General features: G+C 51.3%; 2 protein-coding genes across 31 annotated transcripts in view; one reads left to right on the plus strand and one right to left on the minus strand.

Moving 5' to 3' along the window:
- The window catches only part of ANKMY1 (ankyrin repeat and MYND domain containing 1), a 90,706-nt gene extending 71,854 nt beyond the window's left edge, over nucleotides 1-18,852 (minus strand). For 13 of the 21 annotated variants that reach the window (XR_008677553.2, XR_010129734.1, XM_019022080.4 and 10 more), the window contains exons 1-4: nucleotides 15,430-15,552; nucleotides 14,738-14,900; nucleotides 12,406-12,595; nucleotides 10,457-10,600 (exon numbers count right to left, since the gene is read on the minus strand). Coding sequence is in view for 19 of the 21 variants with exons in the window: in XM_019022080.4 (XP_018877625.3) it covers nucleotides 10,457-10,600; nucleotides 12,406-12,595; nucleotides 14,738-14,883 (480 nt within the window). In the remaining 2 variants the exon portion in view is untranslated. The other 8 variants (XM_055379947.2, XM_055379937.2, XM_055379939.2 and 5 more) reach the window with 8 other exon arrangements.
- On the plus strand, nucleotides 16,005-22,810 carry DUSP28 (dual specificity phosphatase 28). 10 transcript variants are annotated; one of them, XR_008677566.2, is made up of 5 exons: nucleotides 16,005-18,619; nucleotides 18,872-19,772; nucleotides 19,950-20,142; nucleotides 20,455-20,546; nucleotides 21,269-22,810. XR_008677566.2 is itself a non-coding variant. In XM_031008511.3 (2 exons), the coding sequence occupies exons 1-2, from the start codon at nucleotides 18,227-18,229 to the stop codon at nucleotides 19,007-19,009; spliced, it is 531 nt and encodes a 176-aa protein (XP_030864371.1). In that variant the 5' UTR covers nucleotides 16,005-18,226; the 3' UTR covers nucleotides 19,010-22,810. The 10 variants fall into 10 exon arrangements, 1 of the variants encoding a protein (XP_030864371.1); XR_008677563.2 differs by lacking the exon at nucleotides 20,455-20,546 and having other exon boundaries at nucleotides 21,216-22,810; XR_008677554.2 differs by having other exon boundaries at nucleotides 18,872-20,546.
- Nucleotides 22,811-25,607: the final 2,797 nt, after the last annotated feature.

A 25,607-nucleotide genomic window follows, 5' to 3' on the forward strand; every position in this document is an offset into this window, starting at 1 on the left:
TTCCTTTAAAACCTCACTTGTAACTGCTGCTAATTGGAGCATCTATTCAGGGCAACTTGAATGTATTTCTCTCTGGCTGCAGTCCTCAAACCTTGCAGGCCTCAAAACTCTACTCACATTAAATTTTGCCTCAGTCTCTTCCTTTCGGGTGACAACAACCACTTGCTTAAGCAGTCACCACATGACCCCACAGTCCCACTCCCAAGTATCTTCCCAAGTGACACGGAGACCTGTGCTTCATGTTGACATGTACAAAAACAACGAAGTGTGTATGTCTATAATGGTGTTAAATCAAGTTTAGCCTAAAGCTGCCTCCTTACATATTTCAGTTTGGCCTGAAGGTTTTTCTGCATGCTGTGAACCACAACAAGCAGAGGTGTAAACTGGTCATAGCCCACACCTGCGCCAATCGCTGAGTTTTGGCCAATCAAATGTGGCCACTGTTCAAACAATGTTCGAATAAGGCAAACACTGAGCTGCAACCAATCCAGCTGTTTCTGTACCTTGCTTCTCTTTTCTGTATTTCACCTTCCTTTTGCTGTCCATACGTTTTCTTCCACCACGTGGCTGCGCTGGAGTCTCTCTGAACCTGCTGTGATTCTGGGGGCTGCCTGATTCATGAATCGTTCATTGCTCAATTAAACTCCTTTAAATTTAATTTGGCTTCAGTTTTTCTTTTAACAATGGTGAGAGGTGACAACGTGCTAGCAGCCCTCGCTCGCTCTTGGCACCTCCTCTGCCTCGGCGTCCGCTCCGGCCGCGCTTGAGGGGCCTTTCAGCCTGCCGCTGCGCTGTGGGGGCCCCTCTCTGGGGCTGACCGAGGCCGGAGCTGGCTCCCTCTGCTTGCAGGGAGGTGTGGAGGGAGAGGTGCAGGCGGGAAATGGGGCTGCGGGCGGCGCTCACGGGCCAGCACGAGTTCTGGGTAGGCGTGGGCTTGGGGGGCCCACACTCAGAGCCACCAGCCGGTGCCACTTGCCCCGGGGCAGTAAGGGGCTTAGCACCTGGGCCAGAAGCTGCGGAGGGTGCACCAGGTCCCTCAGCACTGCCAGCCCGCCAGCGCTGCACTCGAATTCTCGCAGGGACTCAGCTGCCTCCCCACGGGGCAGGGCTCAGGACCTGCAGCGTGCCATGCCTGAGCGCCCCCACCTCCTGCACCGCCGGAGCCTCCCCGACAGGCGCCGCCCCCTGCTCCACAGCTCCCCAGTCCCATCCACCACCCAAGGGCTGAGGAGTGTGGGCGTGCAGTGCAGCACTGACGGGCACCTCCCCCGGTGGCCCTGGCGTGCGATCCACTAGGCAAAGCCAGCTGAGCTCCTGAATCTAGTGGGGTCTTGGAGAACTTTTGTGTCTAGCTAAAGGGTTGTAAATGCACCAGTCAGCACTCTGTATCTAGCTCAAGGTTTGTAAATGCACCAATCAGCACTCTGTGTCTAGCTTGGGGTTTGTGGATGCACCAATCAGTACTCTGTATCTAGCTAATCTGGTGGGGACTTGGAGAACTTTTATGTCTAGCTAGAGGATTGTAAATGCACCAATCAGCACTCTCTGTCTTGCTCAGGGATTGTAAACGCACCAATCAGCACTTTGTCAAAACAGACCAATCAGCTCTCTGTAAAATGGACCAATAAGCAGGATGTGGGTGGGGTCAGATAAGGGAATAAATACAGGCTTCCTGAGCCAACCAGAGGCAACCCACTGGGGTTGCCTTCCACACTGTGAAAGCTTTGTTCTTTCACTCTTTGCAATAAGTCTTTCTGCTGCTCACTCTTTGGGTCCGCACTGCATTTATGAGCTGTAACCCTCACCGCAAAGGTCTGCAGCTTCACTCCTGAGACCAGCGAGACCACAAACCCACTGGGAGGAACGAACAACTCCAGACCAGAGGAACGAACAACTCCGGACCAGAGGAACAAACAACTCCAGACGCACCGCCTTAAGAGCTGTAACACTCATCGTGAAGGTCTGCAGCTTCACTCCTGAAGCCAGCGAGACCATGAACCCGCCAGAAGGAAGAAACTACGAACATGTCCAAACATCAGAAGGAACAAACTCCGGACACACCATCTTTAAGAACCGTAACACTCACCACGAGGAGTCTGCGGCTTCATTCTTGAAGTCAGTGAGACCAAGAACCCACCAATTCTGGACACAATAGGATTATTCGTAATTGCCAAACACTGGAAACAACTCAAATGTCCTTCATCAGGGGAATAAACTATGGTAGCTCCACACAATGAAAATGTATTAAGCAATAAAAAGGAATAAACTCCTGGAACAAACAGATGAATCTCAAATGCATGATGCTAAGTGTCAGATGCCAGACTCAAAAGGCTGCACATTGTGTGATTTCATTGTAAACTAAAAGTAAGATCCTAATCCTCTGAACAGACTGAATGGACCCCCTCCTGGCCAAGAGGACCCCAGAAAAACCTGAAAAACTGTGTGCTTAGCAATAGCAGGAAGGGAAGTCAGACATACCTTGCTATACATCCTCCCTTTTGGAGTTTAAACACAACTGACCAGCACTGATGTTAAAATAGAGATGAGAAGGCTGACAAAACAGACTCTCTATAGCAATAAGATACCCAGTTATAAACAGGACCTAAAGCCATGCATGGCAAGGCCACATCTGCAGGCCATCAATCTTGCTATGTAGCATCCTTAACTTAAAACATTCCTTTGTGCTGTCTCCAAGTTTTAGAGCCTTTAACCAACTGTAAATTACAGAGTCCCTGAATCCACCTATAACCTGTAAGCCTCCTCTTCCAGACATCCCACCTTTTTGGACCTAACCAATGTGTGTTTTCCATGTATTGATTTAGGTCTTTGCTGTAGTTCCTGTCTCCCTTAAACACATAAGACTGATCTGACTGCCTCAGGCACACTTTCTCAGGACTCCTTGAGATTGTGTTTCCCTGAGCCATGGTCATGAAACCGACCCAACAGCACCTTAGTTTTTAGGATAAACACAGAAATTGACCCTTCTGGTCTTAAAGCTTGAAACTTTGTTTTATGTGCTTCTTTCCTCAGGAAAGGAAGCCCAGGTCTCTCAAAAAGTGTCAAAGAACTGAAACTCACCAGATCACTGCATCCAATGAGACTCCAGGCCCCCCATTCACCATGATTGCTTCCTTACCCCTCCTGAGTTCCTGTTTTCTTACCCATTGTTACATTTCTTCCCTGCTATCTAAACCCCTAGTTCTAGTCAGTCATGGAAATGGATTTGAGACTGAGCCCGTCTCCTCGGCTGCAGCACCTGATTAAAGCCTTCTTCTTTTGCAATACTCCTGGTCTCAGTGACTGGCTTTCTGAAGGGTGAGCAGCAGGACCTAGACTGAACCCGTGATGTTTCAATAACAGATTTTGGTTCCCTGACAAGGAACGCATTGCTCGTGGATCAGCATTGCTGAAGGCCTGAAGTCTCAGAAGCCCTCCTAAACAGCTGCCAGCCCAATTTTGGCTGGAGGTGAGAGTCTCCATCTCTCTCTGCCAGCCCCAGAAGTGTTCCTGATTGCCTCAGAAGCACTGTCTTTGAAATTTGACATCTGCATCAAGATAGGTGAGTGTCCTTTGTGGGCCCAAACAGCAGGATCTGCTCCTCTCAATTTGGGAAATTTTTAAAGGAAATTCCATTTGCAGGTTCAACAAGCCCAACTGACTAAGAGAGGAAAGCACCCCCACTGTTTCAGTATGGACACTCCTGAGGGCTTGTTTGTAACTGTGTGTTGTGTGTGTGCCTGGGAAAGTGAGTATCTTTTGTGAGTGCCAGATAGTAGGATCGGCTCTTCTTAATTTGGGAAATTCCAAAGGAATTTTTGTTTGCAGGGTGACCAAGCCCATCTCACCCAGGCTGGAGTGCAATGGCGCCATCTCAACTCACTGCAAGCTCCGCCTCCCAGGTTCATGCCATTCTCCTGCCTCAGCCTCCAGAGTAGCTGGGACTACAGGTCTGTGCCATCACACCTGGCTAATTTTTTGTATTTTTAGTAGAGACGGGGTTTCACCATGTTAGCCAAGATGATCTTGATCTCCTGACCTCGTGATCTGCCTGCCTCAGCCTCCCAAAGCACTGGGATTACAGGCGTGAGCCACCACGCCGGGCCTATGTTGCTGTTTTAAGCAGGGTTGGGCCAGATTAGTCTGTTTCAGGTGATGTTCTTCTGGGGTGCTGTTTGGCCCAAGTGCTCTTTGGGGTCTGGGGAGGTTTGGCCTTTAAAAATCAAACTGCTGGCCAGGCACAGTGGCTCACGCCTGTAATCCCAGCACCTTGAGAGGCCAAGGTGGGCAGATCACCTGAGGTCAGGAGTTTGAGACCAGCCTGGCCAACATGGTGAAACCCCAATGACTAAAAATACAAAAATTAGCTGGGCGTAGTGGCGTTCACCTGTAATCCCAGCTACTCAGGAGGCTGAGGCAGGAAAATTGCTGGAACCCAGGGGGCAGAGGCTGCAGTGAGCCAAGATTGTACCACTGCACTCTAGCCTGGGTGACAGCAAGACTCCATCTCAGAAAAAAAAAAAAGGCCAGGCGTAGTGGCTCATGCCTGTAATCTCAGCACTTTGGGAAGTCAGGGCAGGTGGATTACAAGGTCAGAGTTCAAGACTAGCCTGGCCAAGATGGCAAAACCCCATCTCTACTAAAAATACGAAAATTAGCCGGGTGTGGTGGCAGGCGCCTGTAATCCCAGCTACTCTGGAGGCCGAGGCAGAGAATCACTTGAACCTGGGAGGTGGAGGTTGCAGTGAGCTGATACCGTGCCACTGCATGCCAGCCTGGGCAACAGACCGAGACTCCGTCTCAAAAAAAAAAAAAAATCAAACTGCCATGGAAACTGCTTTACCTAAAATTTTGGTCCACAGCCTTCACTGGATTACCTATTGAGGCTAACAGAGTTCAGACATGTAAACAAATTCGTAGACTGGTGAGTTTGTATTGCTATCTCACGGAGTTCCAAGGTAAGAGCTATTGAATCTTTGTGTGTGTGTGTGTGTGTGTGTGTGTGTGTGTGTATACATGTCTAGATATGTTTATATCTATATATATATATGTATACATTTGTTATGTTATAGGTTGAGTCTACCAAGTTGGTTTATAAATAAAAGAGCACTTATAAATTAAGTAAATAAGTCCAAGCAATTTTCAACTCATAAATTAAGGTAAATTTATGAATTGAAATTAAGTAAATTATTTAATTACTTAACTAAATTATTTACTTAATTTTCAATTTCATTAAGTAATAATTACTTATAATTAATTAAAATACAATTAATAATTAGTTAAGTAATAATTAGTATTAAATAAGTCCCAGCAGTTTTCACGAGATTTAAGTAAATCTTCACTAAACAAACTGGCTTTGAAATTATAGGTAAAATAGGCTGGGCGCAGTGGCTCATGCCTGTAATCCCAGCAATTTGGGAGGCCAAGGCGGGCAGATGACGAGATCAGGAGATGGAGACCATCCTGGCTAACATGGTGAAACCCCATCTCTACTAAAAATGCAAAAAAAAAAATTAGCCGGGTGTGGTGGCAAGCACCTGTAGTCCCAGCTACTCGGGAGGCTGAGGCAGGAGAATGGCATGAACCTGGGAAGTGGAGCTTGCAGTGAGCCAAGACCATGCCACTGCACTCCAGCCCGGGTGATAGAGTGAGACTCTGTCCCAAAAAAAAAAAAAATTATACGTAAAATAAAAATAGAAATGTCTTCAGAATTGTCAGCACATATTTTTATCTGGGTTTTATATTTGTCTTTGCTAGATATTTTGAGATATCAGGGTTTGGCACAGAAGGTTATAAAACTATATACCCAGCCAAAACAAAATTATCTTTCTGTGAATTTTTTGATAAGTACGACTAATTTAATGTTGTTACTTTAATGAAAGCAGCTGAATCTTCTGAGTTATTGGTGAAAATACCCATGTAGTTAACTTTAAGGTTCTTATTTAGATGAATACCTAATATTCACAGGTTATAAAATGGTTAACAAGGAAATAAATGATACATAAATAATCTAGATAAACTGCTAAAAATAACATGTATTTATATACATTATATAAGTGCTATAGGGGAACTTTTTGTGTAATTTGAAACCTTATAATTATTTTTAACGTTCATTAGATACCTAAGTCATTTCCAATGAAGAAAAGGTTATGATATGGGGAAATATGTTTCTAAAAATTGTGGAACTGTTCTCATCTATAAAATGCTAACATCTGATAGTTTGGGATTTCTTGCTTCCTAGGGTTTCACTAAAATGTAAGGTTACTAAGAATAAAAGTTATAGTTAATTATAATTCTGTATATAAAATATACCAAAGAAGATGTGCTGTGAGAAAAAGAATAATTTTGTCCAACTCAGACATTATCTAAACGTTAGTTCAAATTATAGAGTTAAAAGGTTATTCATGAAACAAAGTAGAAAGGAACCAGTAAGTAGGGGAGAGAGATGTGAAGAAAGTTATGAATATGAAGATATATATTTGTTAAGGAAGGTTATAAAGAAAAAATAATAATTTTTCATGAGAAAGAAATCTTGTACGGTAAATTTTTGTCCTAAAATGACTGGTTACTTAAAAAAGAAAGAAAATTTAGGACAAACCAGAAAGTCCAAGCATGTCACAGATGGTCTTGCGTAAAGCATATGTAATTGTTTCCTGTTTCTGTGTGTCTGTCTTCATGCATATGCAGAGAAAATAGAAAGTTGAAAAAGTTTAGACAGTAAAATATTCTTTAAAACCTGATAGAACATTGGAGAAGTTTGGCTAATTAACATTGCTCAAAGTTAAAGGTCTTACTCTTGTGGGGGAGGAGCTAAGATGGCCAAATAGGAACAGTTCCGGTCTACAGCTCCCAGCATGAGCGACGAAGAAGACGGGTGATTTCTGCATTTCCACCTGAGGTACCGGGTTCATCTCACTAGGGAGTGCCAGACAGTGGGCGCAGGTCAGTGGGTGCGCGCACCGTGCGCGAGCCGAAGCCGGGCGAGGCACTGCCTCACTCAGGAAGCACAAGGGGTCAGGGAGTTCCCTTTCCTAGTCAAAGAAAGGGGTGACAGACGGCACCTGGAAAATCGGGTCACTCCCACCCGAATATGGCGCTTTTCCAACGGGCTTAAAAAACGCCACACCAGGAGATTATATCCCACACCTGGCTCGGAGGGTCCTACGCCCACAGAGTCTCGCTGATTGCTAGCACAGCAGTCTGAGATCAAACTGCAAGGCGGCAGCCAGGTTGGGGGAGGGGCGCCCGCCATTGCCCAGGCTTGCTTAGGTAAACAAAGCAGCCAGGAAGCTCGAACTGGGTGGAGCCCACCACAGCTCAAGGAGGCCTGCCTGCCTCTGTAGGCTCCACCTCTGGGGGCAGGGCACAGACAAACAAAAAGACAGCAGTAACCTCTGCAGACTTAAATGACCCTGTCTGACAGCTTTGAAGAGAGCAGTGGTTCTCCCAGCACGCAGCTGGAGATCTGAGAACGGGCAGAGTGCCTCCTCAAGTGGGTCCCTGACCTCTGACCCCCGAGCAGCCTAACTTGGGAGGCACCCCCCAGCAGGGGCACACTGACACCTCACAGGGCCGGGTACTCCAACAGACCTGCAGCTGAGGGTCCTGTCTGTTAGAAGGAAAACTAACAAACAGAAAGGACATCCACCCCAAAAACCCATCTGTACATCACCATCATCAAAGACCGAAAGTAGATAAAACCACAAAGATGGGGAAATACTATGCAGCCATAAAAAATGATGAGTTCACATCCTTTGTAGGGACATGGATGAAATTGGAAATCATCATTCTCAGTAAACTATCGCAAGAACAAAAAACCAAACACCACATATTCTCACTCATAGGCGGGAATTGAACAACGAGAACACATGGACACAGGAAGGGGAACATCACACTCTGGGGACTGCTGTGGGGTGGGGGGAGGGGGGAGGGATAGCATTGGGAGATATACCTAATGCTAGATGACAAGTTAGTGGGTGCAGCATACCAGCACGGCACATGTATACATATGTAACTAACCTGCACATTGTGCACATGTACCCTGAAACTTAAAGTATAATAATAATAAATTTTAAAAAAAAAGGTCTTACTCTTGATGAAGGTAAATTTTTGATCTTAAATTAACTTTTTTTGGATATTAGGCTTCCTGAAGTCCAAGAAAGACATATTAGGCTTATTTGTTATCTTAGAATTATACCGGAAGCATTGTAAATTGTGAGGTGGTATTTAACTTTCTTTGGGTTATATTTATATACATGTTATTAATATGTGTTCCAGGATTTATGACATTCTTGAAATTATAATATGTTTAAATAAATGCTGTCAATAATAGTTAATGATTATTATGTTAAATTGTTGTATGACACAGAAATAACCAAATTTCCTTGTCATCTGTGTCTTTTGACTATGGCTGCCTTAAGACTTTTGTCATCCACAATTGTTGTTTTGCTTTGATCTTTTTCAAAAAAAGTGACTTATAATCAGCTACCGTCCAGGGCTTGCTTCTTTGGGGGAGTTCCTGAAAAGGACTATTGAATTCAGGTGTCTGATAACTTTGGCGATTGCGCCACTGGATGAGAGAGAAAACTTCCACTGCACTAACTGGAAGGCTGATGTGTTCATAAACATTGCTCACCCAATATGACACAGGGCAGGAGCTGACTGCATGGACTCAGCTAATAGAACACTGGAATGCTTTTTATGTTTTTTTTTTTTTTGAAATATTGCTGATTCTTCTTTTGTCTTTCAGAGTCAGGATAATTTTTTTCTTTTGAGCTATTTATAACCTTGAAATATACTTTTAAGCGTACTGAGTATATATTTGTAAACAAAATTTGAGTCATATTTCTCTCTGCCTAATTTCTCCAGAATTTTTAAACTATTTGTGAATATTCTTAATTCATGGCAACGTGTTTGTTTGCATATGTTTAATAAGAATCTGTTTTATTTTATAATGGGACACAGCTGGGGGAACTGGTTATTTTCCCAATGCTTTGACTGAAATGGCCTTGCGAGAGGTTCCGGCGAAGCCAGTTTAGGACAGCCTATGCAAACCACAGTTCTTGCTGTGCTTTGTGTGGGTGATCAGGGCAGCAGGAAACTGAAGCTTATTTTGCAAGTAGGTTGTCCTACTGTGATTTGTCTTTGATGCAAGTGGGGGAATGGAAAGAGATTTTCTTTTAGAAGAAAACTCTATTTAGATTAACCTTTGATTCCTAAGTGACCACATGGTCACCCATGGTATGGAGCTGCCCACAGCACCCCTCCTCAGCATGGAGCAGCCAGAAAGACCCACAACCTGGTTCCCCATGGTTGAGGAACTGATAAACAAAAAGGGGGGACTGAAACCAGCCCAGTAATCCTACAGAGAGTTGTTTGCAGATAAACATAAAAATTGACCCGTCTGGTCTTAAAGCCTGAAACTTAAATTTGTTTTATCTGAGTTTCTTCCTCAGGAAAGACCTTCAGGCCTCTCAAAAAGTATCAAAGAGCTGAAACTCCTCTCAGAAAGTATCAAAGAACTGAAACTCACCAGACCATGGCATTCAATGTGACTCCAGGCCCTTTGTTCACCATGACTGCTTCCTCACCCCTCCCAAGTTCCTGCTTTCTCACACATTATTACATTTCTTCCTTGATATATAAACCCCTAGTTTTAGTCAGGGGGATGGATTTGAGATTAAGCTCCCATCTCTTCAGCTGCACTCCAAATTACAGCCTTCTTCCTTGGCAATACTCATTGTCTCAGTGATGGGCTTTCTGTGCAGGGAGCGGAAAGATCTAGAGCGAACCCCTGGTGTTTCAGTAACAGCCACTCATATTGGCTCAGAATAAACCTCTTTAAAATATTTTGCAGAGTTTGTTTTTTTTCTGTTGACACCATTAATATGGCATTCTCACAAGGGCAAAATTCTAGGCCAAAATAGATCAGCCACAGTTCGTTGAAGGAGACATTTATTACAAAGGCCATGGCAATATTTTGAGGGTGATGGAACTGTTTGTATATCCTGACTACAGTAGTAGTTACACAACCCTGTAATTGTCAAAAATTTCAGAACTATATATTAAAATGGGTGAATTTTACTGTAAATTATACTGTAATAAAAGGGGGAAAGGCATCTGTATTTGAAAGACTAGGCATGTTCTCCATTTAAAAAGGCACATTTCAAACATTATGTGTACAGTGATCCAGTTTACATATTTAAAAATAAACATGTGCGTTTCTTAAATCTAAAGGATATATAACAATTTGCTAGTATCCCTCTGGGGAATAAAATGCAAGGAGGCTTTTATTTTCTGTCTATATCCTTATTATTGGTACCATTTTAATCATTAAAAGTAAAAAAGCTACTTGTAACTAAACAAATAAACTTCCCCAGGACCTAAATATCTTTTTGTCCAGTGACTTAGACACACACAGCCACTTCGACCCCAGCTGAACACATGGCAGCCCCCTCACCTGGAAAAGCCGTGTCTTCATGTACATGGTGCCGTAGCCTTCTCGGTGGCTGAGGTAAAATGTGCCCGTGAAACTGGAGCCATCTGGCCACATGTAGGTACCCAGGCCATGGCAGTGGTCCCGGTAAAACTGCCCATGGTATGACTGTGAGATGGAGAAGTTGGTGAGAAATTGCTGCTCTTCCAGAACCTGACGGGATGCCCTTGAGGCCGAGCCACCATGCCTGGTTGGCAATGAATGGGGACCACCCAGGGCTGTGGCAGAACTCAGGGATGCCTGGCATGCGACTATTAGCGTCGGCACCTGAAGCACCCAGAGGGGTTACCAGGCAGTCAGCCTGATAGCCAGGCTCCCTCTCTGTCTTCTCCTCTGGTGGGGGACCGTGGGGAGGCGTAAAACTACCTAGACATCCTGAGTCAGGAGAGCACGGACTTGCCTTCTCCCTGGTGACCTTGACCTTCGGTTTGGAGGGTCCTGTCCCCACTCAGGAGCCCCATGCTGCTGAGCTCCCTGCCAGGTTCACAGGCGACAGGCTGGCCCTGGAAGGTTGGCTGTGGGCCCCAGTAGGCACGGGGGAGGACTCTGATTTATAACTCTTCAGCACTGGTTGGACACGTGAGCTCCACAAACAACAGGAGTGAGTGTATCAGAGCCTGCCCCTCTACCAAGGTCCCCAGAGGGAAAAAGAATGTGACATTTGGCCGGGTATGGTGGCTCACATCTGTAATCCCAGCACTCTGGGAGGCCGAGGCAGGCGGATCATCTAAGGTCAGGAGTTCAAGACCAGCCTGACCAACATGGTGAAACCCCGTCTCTACTAAAAATACAAAAATTAGCTGGGCGTGGTGGTGCATGCCTGTAATCCCAGCTACTCAGGAGGCTGAGGCAGGAGAATCACTAGAACCCTGGAGGCAGAGGTTGCAGTGAGCCGAGATCGTGCCATTGCACTCCAGCCTGGGCAACAAGAGTGAAATTCCATCTCAAAAAAAAAAAGAATGTGACATTCATGACAAGGGCTTCCAGCCAGGAGACCTCATGCTGAGTGCCAAGCACCACCTTTTTCTCAGAAACGGATGGGCCTGGAGTGCCCGCACAGCCATCCATGCTCACAGTCCACCCAGACCTGACCCCGACGTGAAGGGCATGGCAGTTTTCATAGCTTAGTGTCCCTTCCCTTTCTTCTGACAACAGACGCCCTCTCCCTACAGAGAGGATTCCCCAAGGGACCCAGCCCCAGTGCCTGGGCCAGGCCTGGCCGACCAGAGGACGCCTTACCCCTGCCCCATCTTGATGCACTTCATGCATCCCCAAGTCAGACCAGTGTCCTGCTGGGGCCTTTCTCTTTCCCAGGGGTGTTTGATGCCACCCCCAGGGGCTGGGCAGATGGAACAAGGTCAGTCTTAGAACCCCCTCGTGGAGATGGAAAGAGAGAGGACCTAGTTACATCATTAGAATCCTGGATCCAGCCAGGCCTGAGGCTACCTTACCCCTGGACTTTGCATGGCAAGCACCAACAGAGGCCTTTTCAGTTTCAGCTGCATTGAATGTGGGCTCAGGACCTAGCCTGGGGGTGCAAAACTTGTTCTCATTTTGTCTTTTAGAACGTTCGCTGCCTTCTGCTTAAGCCTAGACACAGGCAATTTCACCAAGGTAAATATACGAGTCGCTATGGTAATTCATAATTTTAAAACGTCTGCCCAGAATAAGAACTTATCTTCTTAAGTCACAGCTTCCCAAACCTCATCCTGGGACCCCAGCAAACCATGGGTGTGATTTTGGAAGTTGGGAAAGATGCTTTTCTCTGGACATTTCTCAAGGAGGAAAAACTTTAGCCTAGCATCCTTCCTGTTGATGGACCTAAAAGTTCCGGTCCCATCACTCTTGGAAGGATAAAGGCCAGCCACCAGAGGCCCTAGGGGAGGAGGCGGAGAAAGTGTGGAAGCAGTTACCTCGCCTGTGGGCCAAGAGAATTTGCCATATCCAAGCTTCATGTTCAACCCAAACTCCCCGTGGTACATGCAACCATCCTGCCACTCCTGCACACCCTGGATGAGCTGGATGTAGGACTCCCTCAGGTCCTGCGCCCTCAGCGGGCCCTCAGCTTCCTCCTCTTCCTTCTCAGGGGCTGCTGAAACATCCCTAAAAGGACAGGAGCAGAAGGAGGGAAGAGTGAAGTGGCTGCAGTGCCTTCAGTGACTGCCGAGCACAACCCCCGAGCACAACCCAGCCTCTCATTTCATCCCACAGTCCCAGGGCAGGTGCCGCTGCATCCCCACTCCACTCGGAGAGAAAACCGAGGCACAGAGGGTGCGGCGATTGCCCAAGGCCACACAGGAAGTGGAATGCACAGTAAGGCTGCCAACGGATAGGAGAGATGCTGCCAGGCCCTAGAGGCAGGACCAGTCGGCCTGTCCAGCCCGGGCCTGCTGGTGGCATCTCCTGAGATCGATGGCCCTCTGGCCCTCTGACCCACTCCAGCTGCCTGCAGGACGTGGGTGCCCACAGCAGGGTCCTCATTCAAGGGCCAGCAGTGCCAGCCCCAAGCTGGACAGAAAGCAGACTGCCCACACATGTGGACCCATGGAAGGTCGGAAGGCAGCTCGAGAGGCAGCCAGCTCATACTAGGATGGACAGGTGGATAGGTGGACAGATGGATGGCTGCAGGGCTGGGGAGTATGCTGCAACAGGGGGGAAGCACAAACCAGGGTGGATTTGCCGTAACTCATAGGGCGTCCACAGACAGACAGGGCATGTCAGACCCCCCACAGATGGACAGGGCGTCTCAGACCACCACAGACGGATGGGGCGTCTTAGACCACCACAGATGGACGTGGCATCTCAGACCACAAAAGGCGTGGTGCCTCAGACCTCCACAGATGGATGGGGTGTCTCAGACCCCTACAGAACGACAGGGCATCCCAGACCAACACAGGTGGATGGGGTGCCTCAGACCATGAAAGATGGACAGGGCATCTCAGTTCCCCCCCAGACGGACAGAGCATCTGAGACCCCCACAGATGGATGGGGCGTCTCAAAGGGCCTTCCGTTCTCAGCTGTGCAGGGCGGCCGTCCCTGGCCAAGGTGCCAGCAGCGTCCCTGCCTAGGGAGGGTCCTCTTCCTGGCCTGTGGAGCCGCCTTCTCATTGGCTCCCCACATGGTAGTGAGAGAGGATGGGGAACTCTGGGCTCTTCTGCTTCTCATAGGTACACTCATCCCATCATGGGCTCCATCTTCACCACCCCATCTAAACCCAGCCACCTCCCAAAGCCCATTGTTGGGAAAAAGGCTTGTGGGGTGCCTGCATAAACAGGCCATGAAAATATGGGACAATAAGTTGTGGAAAGCCACAAGAGGCCTCTGAGGAGGAAAGCCTCCTAACTGCCATCATGTTCCCATGCCCAGAGCGAGATCCGCTCTTTTATCTGTAAACACTGTGTTCAAGGAGAAAGACTCTCCTTTGAAGCACTGGACTGTGGACAGACATGCAGGCTCCTAGCTAAGCCCGCTCCCACCAGTTACTCTCCGATAAGTTAAAAGATATGCTGTTTGAGCACAAAGGAGATTCACTGAAACCGCTATTGCTATAGATTACACCTATGACGCACTGCCACCCTTTCACTGTTTCGCCCTGAACATCTGCTTCTCAGATCTAAGTGTACTCAATAAATAGTGTGGAGACCAGAGCTCTGAGCCTTTTGCAGCCTCCATTTTGCAACTGGCCCCCTGGCTCCCCACCTTTCAATTCTTAACCTGTCTCTTCTCAATCCTTTGTCCCCACTAGACTTTGGGTACTCTACGGGTGGTGTTGAGGCTGGTCCCCAACATCCATCACACTGGGCCAGGGCTGGGACTGAGTTTTGGAGGCCCACAAACAGGGACAACCACGATGGGGTGACAGGGGGACCTCGTGAGATGCTGCAGTGAGACCCCAGGGCAGCCCCTGGCTCAAAGCAGCCCTTGCTGTGAACAACAGAGCTGTGAAGATGGAGACAACGTGGGAGCCCCATTTCGTGAGGGAAACGTTCCCTCCCTCCACTAGGCGGCGACACGGGTGGCAGAGTGTGCAGGCAGGAAGGGACATGAGAAGGTTCCAATTACCATCTATTGTCGTTTTCCTCAGTGGTTGCTGATACAGTGTTGAGGCTTTCAGATTTCTCCAGAAACTAGTTTCTCAGGGAGTAACACAGTTCAGCGATTTTTACTGCTTGCCTTAAGAAGAATCCCGGCTAACCCTGGGCCCCGGGTCAGGGTCGGACCTCCCTGCTGGAGGGTCCCCCGCACCTTGTGGCGAAGACAGCATAGTTCTTCAGGGACCCCGGCTCCTCGGCAGCAGGGGTCTCGCCGCCCTTCCCCTCTAGCGGGCGTTGGGGGCTGCCAGCCCCAGAGACTTCGTCCTCTAAGCTAAGGGAGGCATGGGCCCCTTCCATGTCTGTAGTCTTCCAACCTGCAAGCCACGTCAGGACCGCACATTTGCCCCCAGGGCTCCCGCCAGGAACTCAGAGGACGCCCGAGGCCCCGCCCGCGGCCCCTGAGCCTCAGAGAACCCAAGCCCCTCCCTGAACCGCGCCGGAGCCTGGGCCGCCACCCACAGGTCCCGGACCACCATCCTGGGAGTCCTCAGGGAGACCTGTCGGAACCATGGGTAAACTTCACCCGCGTCCCCAGGTGTCCCTGTCCCTTCGTGGGCGGGAATCACAGCAAGGGCGGTCGCGGCCACGTGGCCAGGCCAGGCCCGCACCCACTATCGCCCAGGAGGCGCCGCTAACAGCGGGTCTCAGCCACGGGCCTCTGAAGCCAGCGCTCGAGGGTGGGCTCGGGAGACGCCGCGCCCACCTAACCCCACGCCCCCAGCCCCTCGGACCCTCCCTGGGGTGGGGACCGCGAGCCTGGCCACCCCCCCCGGACCCGCCGCCCCACGGAGCTCCGGGATCCCCCTAGCCCCGGCTCCCAGCGCCCCTGTCGCGAGACCGCACCAAGCAAGACTCGAAGAGCTCGCGCCGGACAGCAGGGAGACCGACGGGACTGCAGCCACCGCGGACGCCCGCGCTCCCGTCCCGACTGCTCGCCAGCCGTGCGCCTACGGAGAGCGTCGCGTTTCCCTGGAGACAGCCCCGCCCCATGCCCGCTGCCACTCTCCGGCTCCGCCAATCCCCCCGCCAGGACGCACCCGGCCCCGCCTCCGGGCGTGCCCGCCCTCTGTGACTTCAGCGGCTTGGGGCCGACACCCCGCAGGCCTCGGTGCCAGCCTCCCGCTTACCCGGTCAGCCCCTGCGCCGAGTACCCCTGGGAGAGAAAGCGCTAAATTCCCCCAACACTCCCGTGATGGGGGCACGGGGAGCGCCGTGGGACACCTGAGGAAACTGAGGCCCAAGTGTTAATTAACTTGCCCTGATCACCTAGCACGTGGAGCCACGGCTTGCTCAAGCCCTGCCTGATTCCAGCCCCGGCCTTTGTTCATTCAGTAAATGTGGAAGGCGCAAGGGTAACTCGAGGCCTGCGGAGGGAACGAGATGAGGGAGGCCGCAAGAGTCACCGCAGAGAAGAGGGATTGGCTGTCTTGGACCGAGGGTCTCGGGGAAGGACTGCAGGAGAGAGGATTCTTGATGGGGCTTCACAGGATGCGCAGGAGCTCTCCAGGCTACAGAGCGCATTTCAGGAACTGGACTGGGATGTACAGAGGCACCATGGTGGGAAACAGCTGGGCCTTCCTGCAAAGAGGGGAGAGGCTCTTGGAGGTGCAGGGCTTGCGTTTCTCAACCCAGACTGCCTCTGAGAACAGGGCAGGGGGTGTGAAGAGCCAATGCCCTGGTCCTCCCCACTGGCTAGCTTTCCGGGGACTAAGGACTAAGGCTGGGCCAGGATTCTGGGGTTCTAGGGGCACTGCCTCCACATGCCAGTGCCTGTCTGTTGAGTTCACTTCTCTCTAAAATCTCATTTTACACCACGACCCAGTACAAACCACTCAGAAAAATGTTTCATTAAAAATTCGGCATACTACATGCATGCACTCTAATATTTTCATGTCTATTATTTCTCGAAAAACTAAAATGCTGATCATGACCCACAGAATTGATTTCACAACCCACATTAGTTGTGAATTACAACTTGCTAAGGAGTCAGAACCAACATGTAGAAACCCTCTGTTCTTAGCAAGCACATTCTGGTTACACTGTGGGGGACTAGCACCAAGTCCAGGAGACAGAGGCTGGCCCAGACTAAGTGTGGCAATGAGATGCAGAGACACTTAGGATGAATTGGTTCCCAATCCATTACCTCAATGGGGTGGGAGCATGATGGTTCAAGTAGCAGGCTTTGGAGCAGAAAACCCACCTCAACCATCCTCCAACCATAAAGGGTGATGATGATTCATGAAACAGTCCAGGAGGAGGAGGGACTTCAGGTTTTGTTTGATTCATTTCAGTGGCCCAACAGTGGCATCAAGGACCTTGGCTCTCCCATCTCCTCTGCTTTCACCCAAGGCTGGCTTCCCCTTATGGCCATGAGAGAACAGAGGAGCCTTCCAAAGTGCTCTCTCCTTCATGGGTTATTAGACACCAAGCTCATTCCCAGAGCAGTCACGGGAGTGTGGCCTTCACTTTTGGCCAGAGACAGAGCCAACTCCTAGAAGGTGGAGGGAGACAGTGTCCCAACCTAATCAATGGCTCCCATGAACGCCAGGGAAAAAAAGGGAATTCCACTCCTCCACCCTAGGAAAGTTGGAGTCCTTCCTTAGGGTGGAGGAAGTGGGAAACAGATGCTGATAAGACCTCCACGGAGGTGATGTCTGGAGCTGCAACCAGTGAAGACCTGGCTGCAGACATATTTGAGTCTTCAGCTCAAGAGTAAACCCCAGGCTGCAATAAAGATTTGACAGTTACCAATGCTAGATGGCTGATGGACAAAGCAATGACGATAACCCAGAGAGAGACTGTATGCAACTGAACCTTCAATTGCTAAATGTCTGCAGGGCTGTTGAGACAGTTGCTTTTCAGTGTATCCATTGCCTGAAAATTACCAGATGTCAGAAAAATTGAAGGGGTCTTAAATGGCAATTTCATGGACATTAAGTGATATTAAATTTTTTAAAGTTACAATGCTGACCCCAATAAATTACTTAGAAACAGCAAAATGAATAGTGTGGTCTATGAAGAAGTGATGAAAATAGAAATTAGTTTTATTTTATGAGCCATGTGTTATAATACATAGAAAAAAATGCACCAATTACAAAGCGGGCCACAAAAAGGAATAAACGTAAAGCCGACCACGCAGTCACCAGGGAAAGGGTGAAGACACGGGAACCACGCAGCCCGCCGTCCACGTGCACCGGGTAGCCACGGGGCCCTAGCCGAACGACGCGGACGCGAAGTGGGCAGGCCCGGCCAAGCCACGCCTCCCCGCCAGACGCCGCAGGAGAGCGGGCAGGGCGCTGCGCGCAAGAGACACAGACGCAAGCCCAGCGCCACAGGCCGCGGGGGCAGGGAGGACGGCGCCCGGGGACAGAGAACATGGGACGCAGAGCGGTCCAAGGCCCCGGCGCCCTGGTGAGGCCCAAACCTCCCGCCATGCCCCCGGCCCCAACGAGACCCAAGCCCCCTGCCCCGGCCCAGCGCCCGCGGGAGACCCAAGCCCCGGCCTGGTCCACCTCGGAGGCCTCTAGGACCCGGGGGCGCCCGGCGGCCCGCCCGGCTCCCACAAATAGACTCCTGGGCGGGCGCCTGAGCCCCCAAAATAGATCCTCAGGGCCCAAAAGCAGACTCTTCGGCGGGCGCCATGGGACCGGGAGAAGCTGGGCGCCGCGGGGCCGCCTCGCCCGTACCTCCACCGTTCGTGCGCGTCGCGCCCTCACTCTTCCTCGGGAGCGCGCGAGCCGCGGGCGCGGAGGAGCAGCTGTCGCGCGCGGGAGTCACGCTGTGCGTCAACGTCTCCCGCCAGCAGCCCGGCCCGCGCGCGCCCGGCGTGGCAGAGCTGCGCGTGCCCGTGTTCGACGACCCGGCTGAGGACCTGCTGGCGCACCTGGAGCCCACATGCGCCGCCATGGAGGCCGCGGTGCGCGCCGGCGGCGCCTGCCTAGTCTACTGCAAGAACGGCCGCAGCCGCTCAGCCGCCGTGTGCACCGCGTACCTCATGCGGCACCGCGACCTCAGCCTGGCGAAGGCCTTCCAGGTGGGCGGGCCTTTGGGGGGGCGGTGTTTCGAGAGGGGCGTGTCTTCCGGGGACGCGTTTTCCGGGCGGGGCCGGCTTCGGGATTGGGACAGGCACTTCCGGGAGGGGCGGGTCTCTCTCGTGAGGGCGGGCTTAGGGAAGCAGAGAGGCACTTCCGGGTTGGGCGGCACCCACTCTTAGAGCTGGGCCCGCCTTGGCCCTTGCTGGCCATTAGCGCGACTTGGGGTTACCCAGTACACTTCTTGTTTGCAGATGGTGAAGAGCGCTCGCCCGGTAGCAGAACCGAACCCGGGCTTCTGGTCTCAGCTCCAGAAGTATGAGGCGGCCCTCCAGGCCCAGTCCTGCCTGCAGGGAGAGCCCCCAGCCTTAGGGTTGGGCCCTGAGGCTTGAAGCTTGAAGGCCTGCTGCCTGGAGGAAGGATGTCCCTGCACTGATACAGAAGGCTGGTCTTCACCCTTCTTCCTCACTGTCATATCGAGTTTTCCTTTGTGTGTGTGTGTGTGAAACATAGTGCTTTTAATTGTATATTTCTGGCTGAGCTGATGCACAAATTATCTTACAGACACAAAAAGAAATACATTTGGTAAAACATCGAAGACAAATTAAGAAAAAGTAAATAGTGATCCTCCATTATTTACACTCCAGAATCTTGAGTGTTTGGGGGTGCCGGCGCATTCTACCAGTCTCAGGGAAGGACATGAGTACAGGCTACAGTAATCAGAATCTGAGTCATAGGTGAAATCAGGAAAAGCAACTCTTCTTGTGTTTATTTTTAGTAGTGTCATAAGAACGGACTAGTTCTTCCTGCGTGACCACGGATGCTTCTGTTTGAGAAAATGCATACCCACGTGGGACATTTAGATCAAGAAAGCTGTTGATGAAGACATTGTTGAAGGGCAACTTGGGTGATTGGGGAATTATTCTCTTCATCAGCCCCTCTGCAGTACAGCTGGAGCTGTCCCATAGGAGTTCGGACAATCACGGACATCCTTTTTCTTTCTCTCTTTCTTTTTTTTTTTGTTTGAGACAGAGTCTCTGTTGCCCAGGCTGGAGTGCAGTGGCGCAATCCCGGCTCACTGCAACCTACGCCTCCCTGGTTCAAGTGATTCTCCTGCCTCAGCCTCCTGAGTAGCTGGGACTACAGGTACTACAGGTGTGTGACACCACACCCGGCTAATTTTTTGTATTTTTAGTAGAGATGGGGGGGTTTCACCATGTTAGCCAGGATGGTCTCGAACTCCTGACCTCGTGATCCACCCACCTCAGCCTCCCAAAGTGCTGGGATTACAGGCGTGAGCCACCGTGCCCAGCCTCCTTTTTCTATTACTAGAGAACTCCAGGACATTAAGAATTTCAAAAGCGATTTTTTCACCCACGGCTTCTACGGTGACAGAGTATGGTGTTCCTGTAGCGAAACAAAGCCAAGTTTTTTTGCTCCTTTCACTAAAGCTGCTTCATCCGGGGAGGAAGCCTGGTAGATTATAATATTTCCAGGGATAACAGTGTGGCACACAGATAACAGGGTAAGAAATTGGTCTATATAGTTTTCTGTGGGATGGCCATTCTCAATGTTCTGCAATAAACTGGGGTCATTAAAATATCAGGGCTCGGATGGAAGGTGTTGCACCATAAATGACACCTGCAGTGGTACTTCTTAAATGTCTTAATATTGCAAGTGAGGGTTCCCATTTTATCAGAAAATAGAAATTTTACCTGCCCAAGTTCTTCACTGAGATTGAATGTGCTGGCCATGGTGTGGACACTATTTACTTTATAATGCACATCTTGATCCCAGTTTATAAACTGGGCCTGAATATATTTCACAATTTCCATAGTGACCAGCAGACTAATGGGGATGAGGTACTGTTATAAGATGATGAACACCAGTATGTCAAGCACAATGCTGTGAGCTGGAATCCTCTTTCAGGTACCAAATGTCACCATACTTTTTATTCCATAGCACGGCTCCCACGCAGCTCACTACAGACATGACCAGAGCAGCAGGAACCAAAGGGAGACCTGCCCATTGTCACTTTCTTAATCTCTGATCTCTTGAGGTGATTTGACAGAATTCTGCAGGAATTTGGTTTCAAAGCCAGTGTGAACAACTATGCCAGTGATCCACTGAGCATTTTTTTTTTTTCTTGAGACAGAGGCTCACTCTGGTGCCCAGGCTGGAGTGGGCGCCATCTCGGCTCACTGCAAGCTCTGCCTCCCGGCTTCATGCCATTCTCCTGCTTCAGCCTCCTGAGTGGCTGGGATTACAGGCGCCCGCCACCACGCCTAGCTAATTTATTTGTATTTTTGGTAGAGACGGGGTTTCACTGTGTTAGCCAGGATGGTCTCAATCTCCTGACCTCATGATCCTCCCGCCTCGGCCTCCCAGAGCGCTGGGATTACAGGCGTGAGCCACCTCGCCCGGCCAATCCACTGAGCATTTCTAAGCTGTGTACCTCTTAACAAGACCCGGTCAGGCCCAATTGGAACGGGGCTTTTACCACCTAGGCGGAAGCTCAGCCATTGAAATGACGATCAGGTGCTTCACGGTCTATTTTTCCAGATAGGCCTAACAGCTGGTTTTCTGTTTGCATTTCAGCTGTTTCTGGCAAAGCCTGCCATGTCTTACATTTGTCTCTCTATCCGGATTAGATGTTGCTATATGAACACATCGACTAAGACTCACTGGAACACATCAGGACTGGGTCTGCAGGAAGGAGCTCCCCATTCGAGGCCTTCACAGTGTCACCCACATTCACCTCTTTCCACTTAATTGTGTCCCATGAATCCTGTCATAACAGTTTTGTGTTCCTTAACTATTTTGTCTGCCATGTCATTTATGTTGTATAACCTCTTTAATGCCTGAAATCATAAGAATAATCATCAAAGGCAAGAGGGTTGTATATTTTCCCGTTGGAGACACATCTGGAATTTGCTGCAATAAAATAATAATAAGAAAGCATTGGCAGCTTTGGTAAACTGCAGATTCGAAAGTCGAGGGAGAAATGAGCACACGCTGTACTTGGCTGTACATATAATTGTTGACTGTGGGTTGCAGAAATTTCTCTCAAGCATCATCACCACTTTTGCTCAGTTATCAGTAGTAATAACAGCAATCAAAACTGAAACTGCTCCAGATGCCTGTCTAGGAAGTATGGTTTTCCATCCTTCCTACTGCTTTCTTCACAAGAGAATCCTCCACCTCAGTGGCAGGCTGAAGGGCCCACTCTGCGGTCCTGCCACCAGTGCCCTCTGAGGTCCATGGTCCCACTGCACCACGGCCGCCCAGTGCACTCGCCTCCACGCTGAGTTTTCATTTTTCCCAGTTAAGCCCCATCTTCCTGAAACGCAGCTCAAGAGGGTCTCTGTCCCCTCTTGATGGTGGGGCAAGGGTCTGTGCATCAGACCACACAGACCCCTGCACCACCATCTGCTCCATCCTCTCCCTCTGGTCAGCTCAGCTTATTAAACAAGCCTTGGTCAGGAAAATCTAAACCACTTAAGGAACTGGGCAGAAAGAAACTGAATGCAGGGAGAAGAAGGCTGGGGAGCCAAGGACAGGAGAGGAGACATAGGGGAGTCACAGGGACCTGCCACCCAGATCCCCACTGCCTGATGTCCTGGCTGTGGAGGGCACCTGGAGCTGCCAGCAGAGCCTCCTGCCCACCAGCTGCTGAAGCCACAGTATATCTCCTTCCTCCCACCTCCCGGACCTCTCACTGGTCTCATCTGGGCACCGAACATGGGAAGCCCCCCCTGTGACAGGCAGGGGAGAAGGAGGCTGTGCTGACAGACGGCCTGGTGAGGGAACCCGGGAGGCCTCCAGCATCTGCACCCCTCTCCTACTTTGACCTCTGTTTCACCAACATTGCACCCCAACCTAAAGTCACATAGCTACTGTCAAGCCAACGAGGTGCTGCCTCTCCCGCCGTGTGAGGGTGGAACCCCAGAAGCCACCACTGGAGGCATCCAAGCATGTTGATTCCTTCTCCAGTTCAGACACCACCTCTCCTGGACATCCTGTGGCCTAAAGACTATCCTAGAATCAACACTCCTTAAATAAGAGTGGGGGAAGAAAAGGAAAATGTGTGTAATACATGTGAATCACAGATAACGTAGTCATTGGTTAATATATACAACTATGCGTATTTACATTCTGTATGCGGCAATGAGTAAAATACTGTGGTTGGTGCTTATCTGCCTTTTCCAATACTCGTTCCACGTTCTACCCTCAGCCAGTGCCTAAGCTGCTTATGGCCTTCACCTGGTGGCGTGACTCGATCCTTCATTTTTAAGGCCCCATGCCCTGCATGGCTGCCCACACAGATGCTGTGGCCTCCGTTACCTGTACTGCACCACCAGAGAGAAGTAGGAGGCACCACTCTTCCTGGCCCCCAAGCCTCACAAAGCCTCATGCCCACCTGCCAGAGCCAGCCCTGTGTTGTCTCATGCTTCTGTGGCTGGGCCGTGTCTGAGCCATCCTCCCAGTGAGAGCCGGTTGTGTTCCTAAGCAAAAGCATCCCACCTGGGGACCGAACATCTCTGATGCGGCAGAGCCCAAAGCTGGGGGGATGGGAAGCACGGGTTTTGTCAGCCAAGCGTGGGGGTGGTAGTGAGAAGGGCCTTCTCCCTCCCCACGCCTTGTGTACCGGGGCCTCAAGCATAGGCCACACCTTGTTGGTCGCTGCCCCTCTATGCCCTGTCACCAGTCGGCACCACCCATCGCTGTGGACCGCGGCCCCCATCACAAGCTGGTGCCCAGGGCAGTCCCCATCTCTGTGGAGGGCTTGCCTGCTGCTGTCCTCTCTAGATAAGCTCCTCATGACTCATGCAACCTTTTCATCAACCCGGAAGGAAGCAGCCGCCGGTCTCCACTAGCGGGTGAGGAACAGTGGCTTGGAGAGGAGGGAGGACCTGGGCCTGCGGTTTCCCCCGCGGCTCAGCCCTGCTCACAGCACCCTGATGAAAACCTCGGCTGCCCTTGCCTCAGGGCAGGGCACACCCTTTACCTGCTGACCTGGCCCTGGTGACAAGGGGACAAGGGCAGCAGGGCCCCGGCCAGGCTGAAGGACACCTGTGGGTCACATCAGACCTTTTTAGCCCACCAGCTCCATCTGAGAACTGGTAGCTCCCTGGTCCTCTGTCGGGGTTGGGCGCGGCCCTGTCTGAACACTGCTTCTTCCTGGAAGCTTTGCTGCCCTCCCCAGCCTGCTAGAACCCTCCATGCCCACACCCACCTCCTAGTGGGTGAAGCCAGGAACCCCTCCCTCGGGTGCATCAGGGGAAGGCTGGGGTGCAGATGCCGCGCAGCCACTTCACTGCGCTGATCACCAAAAAGCTGGAGTATGAAAACTCCTGTGGGAGAAAGCCAGGGCTGACAGTCGCGACGTCCAGGTTCCTCTGCCAGGGTTAGAGAAGTCAGAGGTGTCTGCCCAGGCCTGCATGCGGCGTAGCCTCCGCCCCCAGGGGGTGTCAGGCAGGCGGGGGCGGGGCCTCCTCGGGCGGGGCGGGGCGGGGCCGGCGCGAGAGGCTCCCGCGGCTCAGTTGCAGACCCCGCCCTCTCGGCTCAGCCGCACCTCCAGCACCATGGGGTGCAGTAGGGCAGCTCCTCACATACGTGCGCGGTGGGAGGCGCTCCCCTGGACCCCCGGGGAGGAGGTGCCACAGCAACTCTGGACTCCTGTGTGTGGAACTGGCCGCGGAGAGGTGCCCAGGGCGAGACCCCAACCTCTGCTCCCTGAGTCCAATGCGGGTGGCAAGACCCCAAGCTCCCTGTGGTGACTTGCCCCCTGGACGGCCAGGCCCAGCTAGTGTGGCACCGCGTGTGCAGAACTGAGGTTCTTCCAGCCAGGAACATGGCCCGGTGGGCTCTGGGGAGCCCCGTAGAACTGGGGGTGCCATCGAAAACAGTCTGCCCTTGGCACTGCAGGGCCCCACCGGGCAGGGCGCTGGGGGCAGTGAGGAGGGTCCCATCTCAGCTGTCTTCCCTGTCAGCCTTGGATGTAAGGCTGATCCACACCTCTGAGTGACTGTGTAAGCCTAGGGGTTCCTGGTGAGTTTGGGATGGGTGCCCCAAGATCGTGGCCGTGTCCCTAAAGAGGGCACGTGGGGACCTGAGGTCCTACGGGAAAACTGAAATGATGCCTCAGTGCTCTGTCCCGCAAACGTGAACGCACACTCTCCCTCTCAGCCTTCCTTCCCGCCCCACGGAAGGAGGGTAGACACAGAGGGTTACACAACGAGGAGACTGAGTCCAGACACAGGAAACACTACTCAGGGCTGACGCTGAGTCGAGTGCGGTACCCGAGTCCAGCCCTGCACGGCCACACCTCAGTGGAGCAGAAGCGAGAGGTGTCCTGGGTTCCTGGATAGTTCCCCAGCCCCAGAAGCCCCTTGTCCCTAGGAATTAGAATTCTTACTTGATGACAACAGCGACATCATGGTGGCCCCTGTTATTCCACAGCCTCAAAACTCAACCGCTGTGAGCTCACTAGCAGCTTCTGCCAGGCGAGCACCCCTTCCCTCGGGGCTCAGGCTCCTGGACAGGCTCAGCCTTGGGCAGCCTTCGCCAGGTCCACAGAGAATGGCGTTGGGAAGGGTGGACCTGGCGGATGGGGTGGGGACAGGCAGGCCAGACCCTCGTTCGTACCCCAGCACAGGGCTCCCAAATGAGAGGTCCCCAGCACTGCCCAGAGGAACTTCTCCGATTGTGGAAATGATTCCTGCCTGCTTTGTCCATTAGCCACTCCTCCCACGAAGACACACACACTCACTCACTCCACCTGCCACGAAGGAACTGAACTTCTAACTGTATTTAATTCGCATCTAAATGGCCACACGTGGTTGGTGGCTGCTGTAGTTGACAGCGCCGCGTGAAGGCTCCGGAGCTTCTCGCACCGCAGGGCCCACAGCACAGACCACACCTGTAGACTTGGCGGAGTGGCAGGGGTGCCAGGAGAATCCTGCCCTGCCCGTAGCCCCGGATGAAAGG

Source organism: Gorilla gorilla, chromosome 11 (genome assembly GCF_029281585.2).
Source record: "Gorilla gorilla gorilla isolate KB3781 chromosome 11, NHGRI_mGorGor1-v2.1_pri, whole genome shotgun sequence".
NCBI lineage: Eukaryota > Metazoa > Chordata > Mammalia > Primates > Hominidae > Gorilla > Gorilla gorilla.

Bases quoted from the DNA above. Each gene is read 5' to 3' on its own strand.
- DUSP28 (XM_031008511.3), top strand. From the start codon at position 18,227: ATGGGACCGGGAGAAGCTGGGCGCCGCGGGGCCGCCTCGCCCGTACCT. The intron at 18,620-18,871 runs GTGGGCGGGCCT...TCTTGTTTGCAG, and splicing joins GCCTGGCGAAGGCCTTCCAG to ATGGTGAAGAGCGCTCGCCC.